The 16,109-nt window shown below is 30.6% G+C and overlaps 2 protein-coding genes across 2 annotated transcripts; both read left to right on the top strand.

Annotated features, from left to right (window-relative positions):
* Positions 1–1,191: 1,191 nt before the first annotated feature.
* Positions 1,192–5,381, top strand: LOC142528150 (organic cation/carnitine transporter 7-like). The gene is made up of 5 exons (XM_075633220.1): positions 1,192–1,690; positions 2,219–2,456; positions 2,964–3,495; positions 3,609–3,811; positions 4,318–5,381. Exons 1-5 carry the CDS (start codon positions 1,413–1,415, stop codon positions 4,537–4,539), a joined length of 1,473 nt encoding a protein of 490 aa, XP_075489335.1. The 5' UTR covers positions 1,192–1,412; the 3' UTR covers positions 4,540–5,381.
* Positions 5,382–6,977: 1,596 nt separating this feature from the next.
* Positions 6,978–11,044, top strand: LOC142528133 (organic cation/carnitine transporter 7-like). Its single transcript, XM_075633219.1, has 5 exons — positions 6,978–8,256; positions 8,747–8,984; positions 9,678–10,182; positions 10,281–10,483; positions 10,754–11,044. Exons 1-5 carry the CDS (start codon positions 8,102–8,104, stop codon positions 10,979–10,981), a joined length of 1,329 nt encoding a protein of 442 aa, XP_075489334.1. The 5' UTR covers positions 6,978–8,101; the 3' UTR covers positions 10,982–11,044.
* Positions 11,045–16,109: the final 5,065 nt, after the last annotated feature.

The raw sequence follows: 16,109 nt of genomic DNA, 5'->3' as shown, positions 1-16,109 counted from the left end.
TGTTCGTTGTTATGAACTACCTACATATGGAAACAACGAGAATAACGAGACATTAAGTTTGAAATATGTCTTTCATGATCGAAAAGTAAAAAATATTATTCATCTATTTGTACAAAATTTTAATTATTACGTATTATTAATGTGATAATTCTCTTCTATATTACAAAGTTCACGGATGCATGATAGTATAAAATTTCCCGTAATAGAAATGATTAAACCAATTCTAAAGAAAGTAAGCATCTATTAGAAGACACGTTATAAAAATTATTGATATTGTTTTGGAATACATAATAAATGTGAATTAAATATCTTTTCTGATTTATGGATAATTTATTTCGGATCACATGTTTCATTTTTCTTTCAGAATAATATGCTGTTGTGTATATTATGAAGATATTTTGTAAATAAAATCAGAGCCAATTTGGATAATGATATTGATGAAACAATTATTGTTATCATTCAAATGTGTCAAACACGTGTCATGTCACAAAATTGTTTGTGAATGTGGATTTAGACGAAATTACTGAATTTTTAAAAAATTATTTCTCATTAATTTTATCGAATGTGATTTAAAAATATTTTTTTATCACATGTTAAAAAATAATAATATATAACTTTTCGAAAATTAAAGAATTAAATATGTATTAAAGTTGGTGGCCGACATCAATACACTAAACACGATAAGCATCATGTCATTGCTTTAGGCTAACACAATCTAAAATTTTGATATATGAGAGTGATTATTAGCCAAAAAAATTAATCGACATGCGTTTTATTTAAGAATTTTTGTATAATAAGCGAAAAAATATTTTTTATTTTTATTTTTTATAATTATATTATTTTTTTCAATTTAAATATCTATTCATTTTTCAATAATTTTTAATTATACCATGACGTGCATCGCAATGGTTAAATACTAGTTTTACAAAATAATGGAGTGAAATTTTGGAGCACACGAGAGAGGGAAGCTTTTTTTGTTTTTTGTTTTTTTATTATAAATATTTATATTAAAAATTATAAATATTTATTATATAATAATATGATATTATTATATTATTTTAATAATTAGATATATTTAAATAGCATTATAATATTTATTATATTAAATCAAATTCGAGAATATTTTTTTTATAAAATATGATTTGAAGTAAATAAGTTAAAAATATTGTTTTAAAATTAAAGTAAAATTTTGGGTCAGATATGACCAAACACCGTACTTCCTATTCTATGCCTCTCTGTAACTGCTCACATTCGAAAAAGAAATACAATTGGAAAGGGCTTTTGCTTGTTTTCTTGATATGGATTTGTGGAGACGGAACCCATATGTTGGCAGCTAATTTATTGCATGTGTTGCTGTTTACTAATTAGTGATATACAGTCTTGTTTTGAATTTATTCGATTAGTTTTACCAGATGATGGATAGTTCTGGCAATGGGCAAGTGTACACACTGGATGAAGCTCTGACAATGGTGGGGTTTGGGAAATTTCAAGCTCTTGTGCTGGTTTATGCCGGGCTAGGGACCATGGCGGAGGCGATGGAGGTTATGATATTATCTTTTATAGGGCCGGCTGTTAAATCCGAGTGGGGGCTTTCATCCGGGCAAGAAAGCTTGATAACAACTGTGGTTTTTGCTGGCATGCTTATTGGAGCTTATTCCTGGGGTATCATTTCAGATAACTGTGGAAGAAGGCAAGAATTGGAGTTTTTCCTTTTTCTCTTTACAATTTATTTTGTAACTATCTTTCTAACTTGCCAGGGTGCGTATTTTCCAGTTTCCCTGTTATAGAGTTTCATATTGCAAAGTTTGTTCATTAGCTTAGTTGAAGATCAATTTTATGGGTTGTGCACATCCTGGGAATCTGGGAAACTTGTAGCATGAATGTATGATATCAGAAGAAAAGGGAGAAATTTTCGAGAAATTTTCTCTCTTAGTATTTCTACTGATTAAGTGTTATTATGAGTGAGAAGTGCTCAGTCCTTGAGGTATCCGAGTGAATGCAATGCCCAGGTTAACAATTGCTCAAATGTAAAACGAGCATGAAAATTTAAACCTTGAACCAAATGGGAAACAAAAAAAGCAAAATCTGCTTAAGTTGGGTCAATAATCAATAGACTCGATTTCATAAAAGGTTCTTCCTGATTTTCCAATTATAACTGGTCTCTCATTTCATGAACAGATATTTATGAAGATTATCTAACACTACTCTGTTTCATCAGGGTGGGCCTTCTGAGTGTAGCTGTAGTGACAAGCACATTTGCTATGTTTAGTGCCTTTGCCCCAAATTATATATCCTTGGTCCTCTTTCGTATGGTAGTTGGCATAGGCCTAGGTGGTGGACCCGTGTACTCGGCCTGGTTTCTCGAGTTTGTGCCTGTGCAAAACAGGGGCATTTGGATGGTTATCTTTTCAACTTTCTGGACAGTCGGAACAATACTCGAGGCGTCCTTGGCATGGGTATGTCCTTTTCCATATTTATCATTCAAAGATTCTTTTGAAAGTTGCTCTTTCTACTGCATTTGTAGCTTCTGATCTACGATGATAGTAAAAAGGTGGAAAATTATAATTCATTAAGTTATTGAAAATTGATTATTGATTTTGGTGGCAGTTCTCATCTTTAAACTTGCCCAATTTAAAATAAATTTTGTACGCAAGGCAAGTAATATCGTTGTTAAAAGCATAAAATTAATAAATTTTGAAATAAAATTTATGAATTTGTGAAGTTCTAATTCTTCTTGCCCGAGTTTAAATTTGATGTAGTTTAGGATTCTATCTAGACTAGTTCAGAATAATTAAACTGTTAAAAGTGTGGCAGAAGTTAAGTGGAATGTGATCGGTCCTATATGTATGGATTAGGATACGGTGTTCTTTCTTTTGTTTATGCCTTCAAATTATCCATTAAATGTTGGAGAAAGAAATTAAGTATTTGTTTATTTTGGAACTATTCTTGTACTTTTTCTGCAGATCATTATGCCAAGATTGGGATGGAGGTGGCTTCTTGTGCTGTCATCAGTACCCTGTTTTGGGGCACTTGTCTTTTATTTTCTTACAGTAGAGTCACCCAGGTACCTGTACATGAATGGCAGGATCACTGATGCACAAAATATTTTGAGGAAAATGGCAGCTATTAATCAGAAGGAACTCCCTTCTGGCACATTGGTTTCTGATCAAATGGCTGAGCCGGATGAAGAATTTCCAGCTTCAGAAGACGCCCATTTCTTGTCCGCAGGAAAAAAGAACATCGCAATATATAAACGAGGCTTCTCATCAATACTCACTCTTCTGTCATCGGATTTATTGAAAATCACCCTTCTCTTGTGGGTTGTCTTTTTTGGTAACACCTTTTCATATTATGGTATTGTGTTGCTGACTTCAGAGTTGAGCAGTGGCCACATCATATGTAGTCCAATCAATTTACATTCGGACAAGTTGATGGATTCGCACAAGTTGATGGATTCTAGTGCTTACATTAATGTATTTATCACAAGTTTTGCAGGTGTACACTTTAACATCGTGGATCAGTTATATCGCATTTTTTCATAATGATGTTTGTTTCTTGCTTCTGGTTTTACTTATATGCCCTGATTCAGTGAGTTGACATGTTTACAGAGCTTCCTGGACTCATTTTAGCAGCAGTTATTGTGGATAGAATTGGTCGTAGGATTTCAATGGTGCTTACGTATACGTTTTGCTTCATATTCCTTTTACCACTTGCGTTCTATCGAAACGAACTGTTGACTACATGTATGCTGTTTGGAGCCCGAATGTGTGTAATTGGGGCTTTCACAGTGGCTGGAATTTACTGTCCCGAGGTACGTCATCCTAATTACTCTGTTCACCTTTAGTAAATTTTGGTTCCATCCTCCTTGCTCTATGTCATTTCAATGAATATATTTTAGAACCACCATCTTTGATATGATTTTGTGGTTACGTTTTGAACTGAGGGAGAGTAATAAGAGTTTTGTCGGACATTTTTCCAGTGGATATAGGCTATACGGTTGAACCGCGCAATCCTATTTTGCGTTGCATTGTCTCCTCAATATGTTGTTGCTATTTAAAATTCATGAGTTTTATCTCCTTTTCTTGTGATATAGAGTTTGAAGATGAGTTATATATTCAGATCAATTCGGAGATTCCCTTTTGAACCACACCAAGGATCTTTCTTTTGGTATTTTTATGCATTTTGAGCTTAATCATCCATAAGACCGACATTTCTCTCTTTGAGGGTCTGCTAAAGAAACTATAATTAAGCCTATCCAAGAGTTCAAAGTGTGTTAATTCACTTGCCATTGGTTGAAAGTTGTTACTTTCATTGCAGATATATCCAACATCTGTGAGGTCAACTGGATATGGTGTTGCAAATTCCGTGGGAAGGATTGCAGGCATGATATGCCCTCTAGTAGCTGTGGGATTGGTTTCCGGTTGCCAGCAAATGGCTGCAATCATTTTATTCGAGCTTGCAATAGTTTTAGCCGGAATTGGTGTGCTGCTTTTACCCATTGAGACTAAGGGAAAGGAGCTAAATGACATAGTTAACTGAAAATAATTAGAGTCAAAACAGTTATCCACAGTAATATTATTTAATTTTTTTTTAGCTGATACACGGTAAGAACTTGATATTAGTCAATTTTATATCAAAGAAAATTTGTTCCGTCCAATAATTCAGTTGAACTGCATGTGATTTAAGATGTAAGCAAAAAAGATCATGTTGCAGAGGAGTGACATTTTCTGCATAATGTGTTTTTACTTTGTTACAGATTGATGATGTATGCTTTTTTACAAGCTAAGTCCCTTGGGACAGTTGGTGGAAAGGTTCGCAGTTTGATGGTCCTAAACTGGGTCTATTTCGAACCACACCACTTGTATGAGAGCTGAGTGATGTTGTAAAGCATAGAATTTGGTTGAACCAAGTATACCAGGATTAGTGAAGTATATGAGATGAAGGTAATTGATGACTAGTGACAAAGAAACATCAGATTAAGTATATTCCCGCTAAAGGTTTCAAGAATATATTCATTATGGAACTGACTTGTGTTTTTTTCCCGGCAATGGACGCATCTTTTCGCACTATGGCCCTGACCTCTTAACACCATTTTCATGGCGAGTCTCTTTGACCTTTTTTCTCTTCACTCCGCTGAATTAAGTGAGCTGATATTTCATCAATGACCTTTCTTATGATCACGGTTCTGATTAAAATCTGAGAACTGGTTTAATTCTGCAAGAATTTAGTCATGTTCTGAATTCTTGCTGATTGGTCCAATCGAGTTCAGAATTCTGGAGTTCGATTGGAAACTTCTCATCTGGGAATCATAGTTTGGGAGCAGAAGCAGCTAAACCTGTTGTGGCATACTGGCATTACTGTTCTCAAAGTTGGTGCTGCTGATCCTTTTTTCACTCGTAAAGTTTCCAGATTTTGCTGTATGTAACAGCAAATGGGACAAATATTTGAATACAAGAAATGGTAATAACATCTTTGATAAGCGACTCAAATGGCATATATATTTGTATATAAGATTTACAAGATTTGATTTTTGCAGGCAATCAAGAAACTATTTATAACTTAACACAGGAATCATGGACAATGAAGAAAGAATGATATGTTGTCCATTGTTGTACGCAATTTTAAGAAACTATTAGTTTTAGTGGTTTGATCAAATATTATTTCATATAATAGTTTATTTAAAATATTGTTTTTAAACGAAAGAAAATGATATCATTTATACCTCACTTTTTGTTTAATATTTTCCATCTCTACTTTTTCATTATACAAGTTGATTCTAACATATTTTATTACTTACGTTTTTTTAATAAAATTATTAATCGCTCTTAATTTCTAAAATAAGTTATCAGGGACGGACCTATGTTTGACCCGTCCTAGGCTGTAGCCTAGCCCAATTTTTTTTACAAGGAGTTTTCGAGCCAATTCTAAATTTTTTTTGGTAAATATATATAGAGATTTAAGCACAATCTAATTTTTTTAAAAGATATCAAAGTGCAAATAACTCATAAAAGTTAACATCTAGAATACCTATTTAACTTTCACGGTGAATAAATGTAGATTTTCGATATTTCAAAAGGGGTTTGGTGCAAATAATTCATAAAAGTGATAAATTTATTTTATCAATTCTTTTATTTAATAGAATTTAATTTTGAAAGTATATTTAAAATATATTAAAAATAGTTTTAAAATATAAATTTTGAATCTAAGTGAAACTTGTCTTATATTATACGACTTACATATTAATTTACATAATATATAAATTTTGAAAAATGATAAACTTCTTTTTTGAAAATTAACTCTCATATTTCGAATACGTTAGGAACAATAGTTTTTTTATATAAAAAATACCAATGTCATTTTCCTAACTATTTTCATATTAATATCTCATATATATATATATATATATATATATATATATATATATATATTAGTTTATTATATTAAGTTCAACCCCACTTCAATTTTAATTTTTGGATCCGTCACTGCAAAACGGTAATATTTAAGTTCATCAATATTTTTAAATATAGTAAAAAAAATCATAATATTTTTTTTGCACAACTGTTACTTTTATTTCATTTTCTTTTCAGTTTTTCAAAGCTAGTTATCGTAATTATTGTAACTATTTTTTCTCTCTTTCTCCATATCTTTTCTTAAAAAAAACTGTGACATAGTAATTTTGTTTAAATTAAATACATCTTATAAAAAAAATTACCAACGACAATGTTATTTTAAAATAAGTAAAATACCATCGAATAAGTTTCTTTTTTAATAATTTATCCTGCCAGCATATTTCCTAAAAAAATATTTTAATATTGAAAAATTAAATGTACATAAATTTTAAGTATTATCAAGATAGATATTTAATGATTTGATGACATGGTAGACCAACTTCACTGCATCCCTTCCAACGTCAACGCGAACATTAGCCACCAAATGTCACTCGGTAAGAATCCTATGATTAGTGAGACTATCGGCATCTATTTTTTTTTGTTGATAAATTTGGTGTTCGGGGTGAGGAAAGGTGGGTGTGTTTTGTGGGGAGGTGGTTTATCCACAATGTGTGTTTAAATAAAATGATATTTGTTTGTTCTTGTACTTCTTGTTGGAACGATGTGTTTGAATCTCGTGTTACTAAGAAAATAATTATCAAAAATTGCTGGAAGGGTTCATTGTACACTCTCATTAGCCCATTTATATGGCCCCAAGATCCTTTGGGTTTTCGTTTGGTCAATAAAGCTTTGTCTTTTTTATAATAAACCACAAGAAAAGAACACGGCAGTTTTTACATATAGAAGGATGGTGTGTATGAAATGAAAGTTTCAAGGGATTAGTTTGATTCTGAAACTTTAGAAGAGCATATCATAATATACTCTTTTCAATTTCAATCGGATTATTTTTGTGCTCTGGGCCTTTCTGCACTGCTGTTGTGAAGTTATTGTGTGATAACGAATTCATATTTCGAGATTCTAGATTTTGACTGAAGATTCCTATGTATAATCTTTGACAGTTCTTTCTTATCTTTTGTGAGCAAGAGTTTCATCTCTCTTAATTTATTTTCTTTCAAGAGCAATGGTGGTTGTAGTTTGAAGCTTCTTGGGATTATCACAGCTACGAAAGAAATGTAGCTAAACTGAAGTCGAAATATATAAGCCTCATAGCCCAAAGGATGAGAATTGCTTCCCCAACCTTTTACATCAAGTGTTCTACTATGATGCTCATGGAATATCATGCTTTGTTTGTGCTATGAAGATGGTTTGTTTAAGATTTACTTGGCGATCAAACAATGGAAGGAAATAAGGCATTTTCACATGACTAGGAACATTTAGAGTCCCCCTCACACAATTTTTGTACTTAGCTTCATGAATTCTTGCATGAAATGTGTATCCTAGGATCATTTGCAAGGTTATTTCCTTACCTGGAACTGTAGGCTTATTCTGTCCCTCTATTACTGAACAAGTTTTAATTTGTGTAATTGGTGCATTCCATTCATGCACCATTTGACCCAGAGTTTACCCTAGATGAAGCACTTGCCACCATTGGGTTTGGTAGATACCAATATCTTCTACTTGCTTATGGAGGACTGGGTTGGATTGCTGAAGCTATGGAGATGATGATTCTCTCATTTATTGGATCATCTGTTCAATCTGAGTGGAATCTTTCTCCTGCTGAAAAGAGCTTGATATCAACTATGGTCTTTGCTGGCATGTTGGTTGGAGCATCTTTTTGGGGCCTTGTATCGGATTCTTTTGGACGAAAGTAAGATGTTTGGATTTTACTTGTCTACTCAAGTCAATTTTTCAATTTTGAATAAGGTGTGATACTTCATCTGCATTACGGAGCAACATTTGCTTCTTATTTCCTTTAAAACTATCTATGAGACCCACATATACAAGTTTTAAAATATGGTATCTCAGCTGCCATATATTTTAAAATATTAGACTTGTATCATTACCATTAACTATAAGTTTTGGTATTAAGGCATGCTTCCGATCCTATGGTTTATTATAGCCAAAACTGTACTTTCAATTCCATGAATGGCAACTTTGAGCATTTATTAGGAGACAATTGCTCTACTTTCCTATGTGATTTCTTACATGCACAGCAGTCGAAACACAACACTCAAGTAGCAATAGCAATATCTTTTCATGCAGTAATTGGGGCAAGTGCTATGTCAGTTCTAGTTCTATAATCAGCACTGATATGTTTCATATTTTCTTGACAAAATCTACTTCTGCTTTCCTTTCAGAAAAAGTATCCTTGGTGTGGCTACTATAACAGCTGTGGCTGGGCTATTAAGTGCTTTCTCACCGAATTATATGTCACTAATAATAGTTCGTTGCATAGCTGGAATCGGTCTTGGGGGTATGCATATATTTACATCATGGTTTTTGGAATTTGTTCCAACACCAAATAGAGGTGCTTGGATGATTGTCTTATCTAGTTTTTGGACAGTTGGAACAATTTTTGAGGCTGCACTTGCATGGGTATGCTATTATACTGTGTATTCTGTTTTATTATTCAAACTTTAAAAAATTGAAGACAATCATTAGTTATTTAATTTATTTTGCTATATGTTTTCTCCTTGCAATTTGAGTCCATTTCTCGTCGGCTATGAAGGGGTTGAAGATACATGTTTCGTACCCGAGCACACACATATGTTGATTCTTAGAATTGATTAGAAATCGAAATGCTGCTTGATAAGGTTGTTCAAAAGTTCGTTACAACTAACTAACCCACAAAACCAATTGACCAGTCATTCTGTTTTAATAATTATCTATCAATTCGGTTGAGTGTCACTTATTTTCCTTCAGTACCAAATAAATCGAAATTAGGGGAGTCTTTTATGCATGTTTTGGTTTTAGTTAGTTTGGTCAGTTTGATTATTTTGATTATTTCTGTTAGTTTGGTTATTTGTAAATTTGATTTGTTCGTTGATTTTTCCAAAAAATGGGGTTGGTTAGTTCGGTTCGGCATATAACAAAAAAAAACCACTGTGTAACTAAGTTTTAAAGCAACAGCTTTGATCAATATTTGGAGGTTCAAATCTTCCAGAGTAACCGGGGCTCAAAGTTGCTCACAGACTGAGAGTTAAATTATCATCCATCTCCATTCAGCAGCTACAGTATCTGAATACTCAAGAGCCTCACAACCTCATATTTGGCTATTTCTTGTAACAGATTGTATCACCAAATCTTGGCTGGCGATGGTTAGTAGCACTTTCGTCTGTTCTGGCATTCATCGTACTTCTCTTGTATGGTTTTGTGCCTGAGTCTCCAAGATTTCTATGCATGAAAGGCAGAATTATGGAGGCTCGTAATATTCTGGAAAATGCAGCACTGATAAACAGAATATCACTTGGAACCGGAATGCTTATTTCTGATCAATGGCATGATCACTATACTGCGTCAGAAAATACTCATTTGCTTTCCCCAAAAAGAGATGGAACTCATGATTGTAATTCCAGTTCCTCGTCACTATCTGTACTTTTTTCTCTGAAATTAATTAGAACACACCTTCTTCTATGGTTTTTGTACTTTGGGAATACGTTTTCATATTATGGCATCATATTGTTAACCTCTGAACTGAGCAGCGGGGAAAGTAAATGTGCCGACATCAGATTGCATTCTGCGAAAGGCCAGAATTCTGGCCTCTACGTTGATGTATTTCTTACAAGTCTGGCAGGTAAGTTCGTTATGGATGTAAAAATATGTTTAACCTTTATCTAGTGTTGTTTCTAAGAAATGTTTAGTTAAATAAACAGATTCTTGATTTACTTTCAGAGCTTCCCGGGCTTATCTTATCGGCATTTGCAGTAGACAAATTGGGTCGCAAGCTTTCCATGGTACTGATGTTCGTCTTGGGTTCGATTCTGCTTCTTCCACTGTTGAGTCGTCCGAATGAGATTTTGACCACAACTTTGTTGTTTGGAGCTCGCACATTTATTTCTGCGACTTTCACTGTTGCCTGTATTTATGCTCCAGAGGTATGCCGTTCTTTGGATTAAATCTGAACCTTTTTCTTTTTCATGGAGGGATGAGTTGGAGTTCATGGAACAATGAAATTTCTTGCTTCATAACAGAAGGGACTAGAGCACCACCATTCAGTAACTTCATGAATCACATGTACATTGGCTTTTACAAATTGCATCGCCATAGACGCTTTTTTTCCTAGTTTAATATGTTAAAACTCCCGTCCGACTCTTCTATTTGTCTATTCAGATTTGTCATTTAAATATTGTTTTGTTGTTCAACAGGTATATCCTACGAATATAAGATCAACTGGTGTTGGAATAGCCACTGCTATAGGAAGAATTGGTGGCATGGTATGCCCTCTTGTGGCAGTTGGTTTGGTCAATGGCTGCCATCAAGCTGCTGCTGTTATCCTGTTTGTGATCACCATATTGCTGTCAGCACTCAGCGTCTTGCTCTCGCCGTTCGAGACAAATGGCAGGAACTTGTCCGACAGTTTAGGAAGTACTTGATCATCATTGGGACTACAATACCTGTGTAAAATAGATGTTAGATTGATTTATAAATATTTAATGGAAATAAATCTCTTAGAAATTTGGGGAAAAAAAACAAAGTATGAAACATAGCCATTATGTGGGATATACAGTAAAAATAAAGAAAATCTAATCTAATACTTCTAATATCTAATACTATTATAAATAATATGAGTTTGAATTGTGAGCTTACTATTTTACCCTTTTATTTGTTTTACAATTTATAATTTTAATGAGGTTCTTTAAGTCATTTTCTATGTTGGTTTAATATAGTCATTAATAATGTACATAACTCAAACAAGATAATTATTTTGAGCTTACTATTTTATCTTTTTATTTGTTTTACAATTTATCATGTTAATGAGGCTCTTTAAGTCATTTTCTATGTTGGTTTAGTATAGTCATTAATAATGTAATAAACTCAAACAAGATAATTATTATTTTGAACTTACTATTTTACCCTTTTATTTGTTTTATAATTTATCATGTTCATGATGTTCTTTAAGTCATTTTCTATGTTGGTTTAATATAGTTATTAATAGTGTACTCAACTCAAACAAGATAATTATTATTTTGATTTTACTTTCAAATTTAATTTAATTACTTAATTTTATACATTTTCGTCAAACTCATGGAAAATCCTTATCATAATGTTATACATTTAAAAAAAATCTAATACTATTATAAATATATGAGTTTAAATTGTGAGCTTACTATTTTACCATTTTATTTGTTTTCCAATTTATCATTTTAATGATGTTCTTTAAGTCATTTTCTATGTTGGTTTAATATAATTATTAATAATGTACTAAACTCAAACAAGAATTATTATTAAGATAATTATTATTTTGATTTTATTTTCAAATTTAATATAATTAATTATTATTTTGATTTTACTTTCAAATTTAATTTAATTACTTAATTTTATACATTTCCGTCAAACTCATGAAAAATCTTTATCATAATGTTACACATTTAAAAAAATTGCTAATATTACTAACATATATTACTATTATAAATATATGACTTGATTTTACTTTCAAATTTAATTTAATTAATTTTATACATTTTCGTCAAACTCATGGAAAATCCTTATCATAATGTTATACACTTAAAAAAATTGCTAAAATTACTAACATATGTTACTATTATAAATAATAAATAAATATTATAAATATATGACTTTTATTTTTAACTTACTATTTTATCATTTTGTTTGTTTATAATTTTTCATGTTCATGAGGTTCTTTAAATTATTTCTACGTTAGTTTAATATGATTATTAATAGAGTGCTTAACTCAATCAAGCTATTTATTATTGTAATTTTAATTTTACTTTTACATTTAAAATTAATTACTCTAATATATTTTACATTGACATTAAATTCATAGAAAATCACTATCATAATGTTATAAATTATATAAATTTTTAATATTACGAACATTAAGGTAGTAATGAGAAGACAAATGGAGATGAGTGTGATTGAATAAAATTAAATTATTAATAAATATTAAGGTCGTATAAAATATTTTTTTTCCCATTTAGAATATAGATATTTTTAGACTACTTATGTATCAAAAGAGATACGTGACTGAGAGAAAATGTTTGTATGTAAGTGATTTAAATGTAAACATTTAAGCTATTTAGTCAATTTTCGATATATGATGCTAAATAAATATTACAAAATAATATATTATCTATTAATCTATTAAATATATGAATTACTTTTGTGAGCTTACTATTTTACCATTTTTTATTTTACAATTTGTCATGTTAATGATGTTATTTAAATCTTTTTTTATGTTAGTTTAATAGGATCATTAATAGTGTACTTAACTCAATCAAACTAATTATTATTTTACTTTACTTTTTAATTTAGTTTTAGTTACTTAAATTTATACATTGCTGTCAAATTCATGGAAAATCTCTACTATATTAATGATTGGTAATAATGAGAAGACGAAGGAAGGTGAGTCGTATTGAATAAAAATAAATTATTAATAAATATTAAGGTCATATAAAAATTCTTTCTCCCATTTAGAATAAATATACTTTCAGACTCTTTATGTGTCAATAGAGATACGTGATTGAGAGAAATTATTTAATGTAAGTGATTTCAAACACTGTTTTTAAGCTATTTAGTCAATTTTTTTATAAATGCTGCTAAATAAATATTATTAAATAATATGATCCATTTGATCATTTTGTGTTCTTGCAATGATAGAAGCTAGTTTTTTACCCTAGCGTTAACATGTTTTATTGTTATATGTCACATGTATTGATCATGTTATGTTTGTATTGCTTATGTGATTTGTTTGTTTGCCGAAAGAAAACAGAAAACAAAACCACATATCCCACGAAAATGGTTATTTTTCAATTTTTTATTGTTGAGATATTTTGTTAATTTTTAAACACATAATGCATGTTTTCTATTTGCTTAGATTACTTAGTTTGAAGTGACTTAGAAAATAATAAAAATGCCGAAATATTTTTTGTTTTTACCTTATGTATCAGAATATCAAGTGATAATATTTTTTTATTTATTGAGGCAAATGTTTTTCCAGAATCCTGTCTATAAATCAATATTTAAAATTTTTTACGACATTATTGTATTCTTTGTTCAAAATTTTTGTATTTAGATTGATAGAAAGTATTTGAATTTGAGTTTTTATGTGCTTGCTTATATTATTTTTGCAGTAATATTTATTGTGAAAATAATAGATGGGCTAAAAAAATTCGGTACGTTTAGGAGTCATCTTGTGGACGAAAAACATGGATAAATTGTTAAAAGATATAATATCCAGTAGATTTTTTGCATGTGCTTTTGTTCTAATTCAATGATTATGCATGATTCTAAATTTTAATTATATCACCAGTTAACGCATGCTTTGTTGTTGCTAGATATATTTTGTCAACGGTCTAATATTTTTCTTTGGTTTAAGAAAAATTGCGTGACTTTATATTATATTTTTACGACTATTTTTATTAATGATTTTATTGAAGGATTTTTTCATGATGATTTCGAGGCACAATTTTTTCCTTTGTGTGTGCGTTTTTTTAAAAGATGTGGAATATCTATGAAATAATGACGTTAATAAGGCTACTCAATAGCTGCGGGTTCGTGAAAAGAGTCATTCTGCTGAGGAATGTAAGAAGAACCCCCCCCCCCCCCCCCCCCCCCCCCCCCGACTCGCCATGCCACTATATCCATAATGACCGGCAAGTCGGAACATGTACGAATATAACCACGCGGAGCGCCGGACCGGTCTAGCGAAGAAAGAGATCATTGAGCCTATTTTGCCGTTTGGAACCATATAGTTTTATTATTATATATAGAATAATATATAAAATAAGCTAAGGGAGTTGGGAATCGCAGGAATGGAGAAGTCCTCCATTGAATAGAATAGGGTGGGTGAGAAAGAGAGGTTCGGAAATTACCGGATTAGCAGGAGAAAGGGATAAAAGCATTCTCTATTTTTATTTTGAGGGATCCCTCATATTGAGGAGGCTTCCCGGCCTCGTAACATACGGCGCCTTCTCTTTATTTGAAAAAAATATTGGAAATTTTATACAAATTGTGAATAATATGAGTTAGTATTTAATTTGAGAGTGATTTGTGTTTTTTGTTGCTCGTATATACTTCCATTTCTGTGTTATTGTACTAAATAAATTATTTTAAACTTTGAGTTATCATTTTTCTCTTATCGAGTGTTTGTGTTATGATTTTTTATTCATTTTGGTTAATATTGTTGGCGGTAATTGGTTTTTCTAATATTATATGATGTGCCTTGTTGTTTATATGAAAATAAGTATGAGAGTATACCAATCAAAGTCACGTATTTTGGGTCTTCTGTTCTACGAAGAGAATAATAGATGGCTTCTATGAAATATATAATTTATTGGTTCTTTATACATATAGTCTACGAAATGCGTCAAACTTTAAACAAAAAAGTTAAGACAAATATAGTGGATGAAAAAAGACATGTTAAATAAAAAATAATGTTGCATATTAATATGTCCTAATTTCTGTATGATATAATTCAAGCACATTTTTTATAGATATTTGAAATTAGGTCTAACTAAACAATATGAAACATATACATATATATTAAATCGTATTTAAAACAAAATGTTAAGATCAAGAATGATTCAGATTTAAATTTCAATGAAGCACACCGAAGAAGAAATTGAAGAATTTTATGTGTACGTTAAGTTGTTATATAGTTATTATGGTTCTACTTCATGGTTTGCGACATATGGATGCCATATAAAATGTCGATATTTCTAAAAAATAAAATAGTTTTTTTTAAAAAAAAAAATTCTTCAGTCAGAAAAAAATACATGAAAAACAAAATGTGCATAATTCTCATTCTATTTATAATGATATGAGAATAATTCTAAAGCGTTGTGAACACAATAAATCAATTTTGTGCATTTTATTGAGACATTGAGCCATTTCACTTTATTTCCTCCAATATAATCTCGATATATTTTGAAGTGACTAAAATGTTGTTTTTGTCTCTTTTTTTAGTCAAAGTGTCTAACCAATTAATTCATAAGATATACGATGCTGGCATAGAAAACTCCTTGCCAAATAAATTCACTTAGCCAAATATTGAAATTCAAATAGAATTCTACAATATTTCATAAAATTAATTTTGACTATCATAAAATGCTTATGAAATAAACAGTTGTATGAGATATTTAATAAGACAAATACGTTGACATTTATTTGAATGATATCACATATGCATAATTTAATTACGTTATTCGTGTCTTTTTTCAAGGTTTTTAAAATACAATTATTAGTTTTGTATGTCGTTCCATAAAATATAAAATATTATAAAACAAAATGTAAACTCAACAGAAGAAAATTTGTTTTGTTTCAATGAATAATATAATATTATGTTCTAGACACAACAAATTAGATTGAAACTATATCATCCTCATGACATGATGCACGCAATAATTGTTCTAAAGCTTTCAAAAAAATGACGAACGAGATGACTTTCCTGAATTGCATCAAATTAAACAAGGACACAATTCTAAGATATAATCATTTGAAGAGATTTTCAAGTATTTTTTATCACAGTGATTGAGAAATACT

The sequence above is a fragment of the Primulina tabacum genome, chromosome 2 (assembly GCF_025594145.1).
Source record: "Primulina tabacum isolate GXHZ01 chromosome 2, ASM2559414v2, whole genome shotgun sequence".
Taxonomy (NCBI): Eukaryota; Viridiplantae; Streptophyta; class Magnoliopsida; order Lamiales; family Gesneriaceae; genus Primulina; species Primulina tabacum.
The sequence above is the reverse complement of the archived record's forward strand: the minus strand, read 5'-3'. Positions and strand labels throughout refer to the sequence as shown.

What these genes read in the sequence shown, in the direction of transcription:
- LOC142528150 (XM_075633220.1), top strand. Translation starts at nt 1,413, where the DNA reads ATGATGGATAGTTCTGGCAATGGGCAAGTGTACACACTGGATGAAGCT. An exon ending in TCAGATAACTGTGGAAGAAG is followed by an intron (nt 1,691 to 2,218) that starts GCAAGAATTGGA and finishes CTGTTTCATCAG; the next exon opens with GGTGGGCCTTCTGAGTGTAG. An exon ending in CTGGAATTTACTGTCCCGAG is followed by an intron (nt 3,812 to 4,317) that starts GTACGTCATCCT and finishes CTTTCATTGCAG; the next exon opens with ATATATCCAACATCTGTGAG.
- LOC142528133 (XM_075633219.1), top strand. Translation starts at nt 8,102, where the DNA reads ATGGAGATGATGATTCTCTCATTTATTGGATCATCTGTTCAATCTGAG. An exon ending in TCGGATTCTTTTGGACGAAA is followed by an intron (nt 8,257 to 8,746) that starts GTAAGATGTTTG and finishes CTTTCCTTTCAG; the next exon opens with AAAAAGTATCCTTGGTGTGG. An exon ending in TTGAGGCTGCACTTGCATGG is followed by an intron (nt 8,985 to 9,677) that starts GTATGCTATTAT and finishes TTCTTGTAACAG; the next exon opens with ATTGTATCACCAAATCTTGG.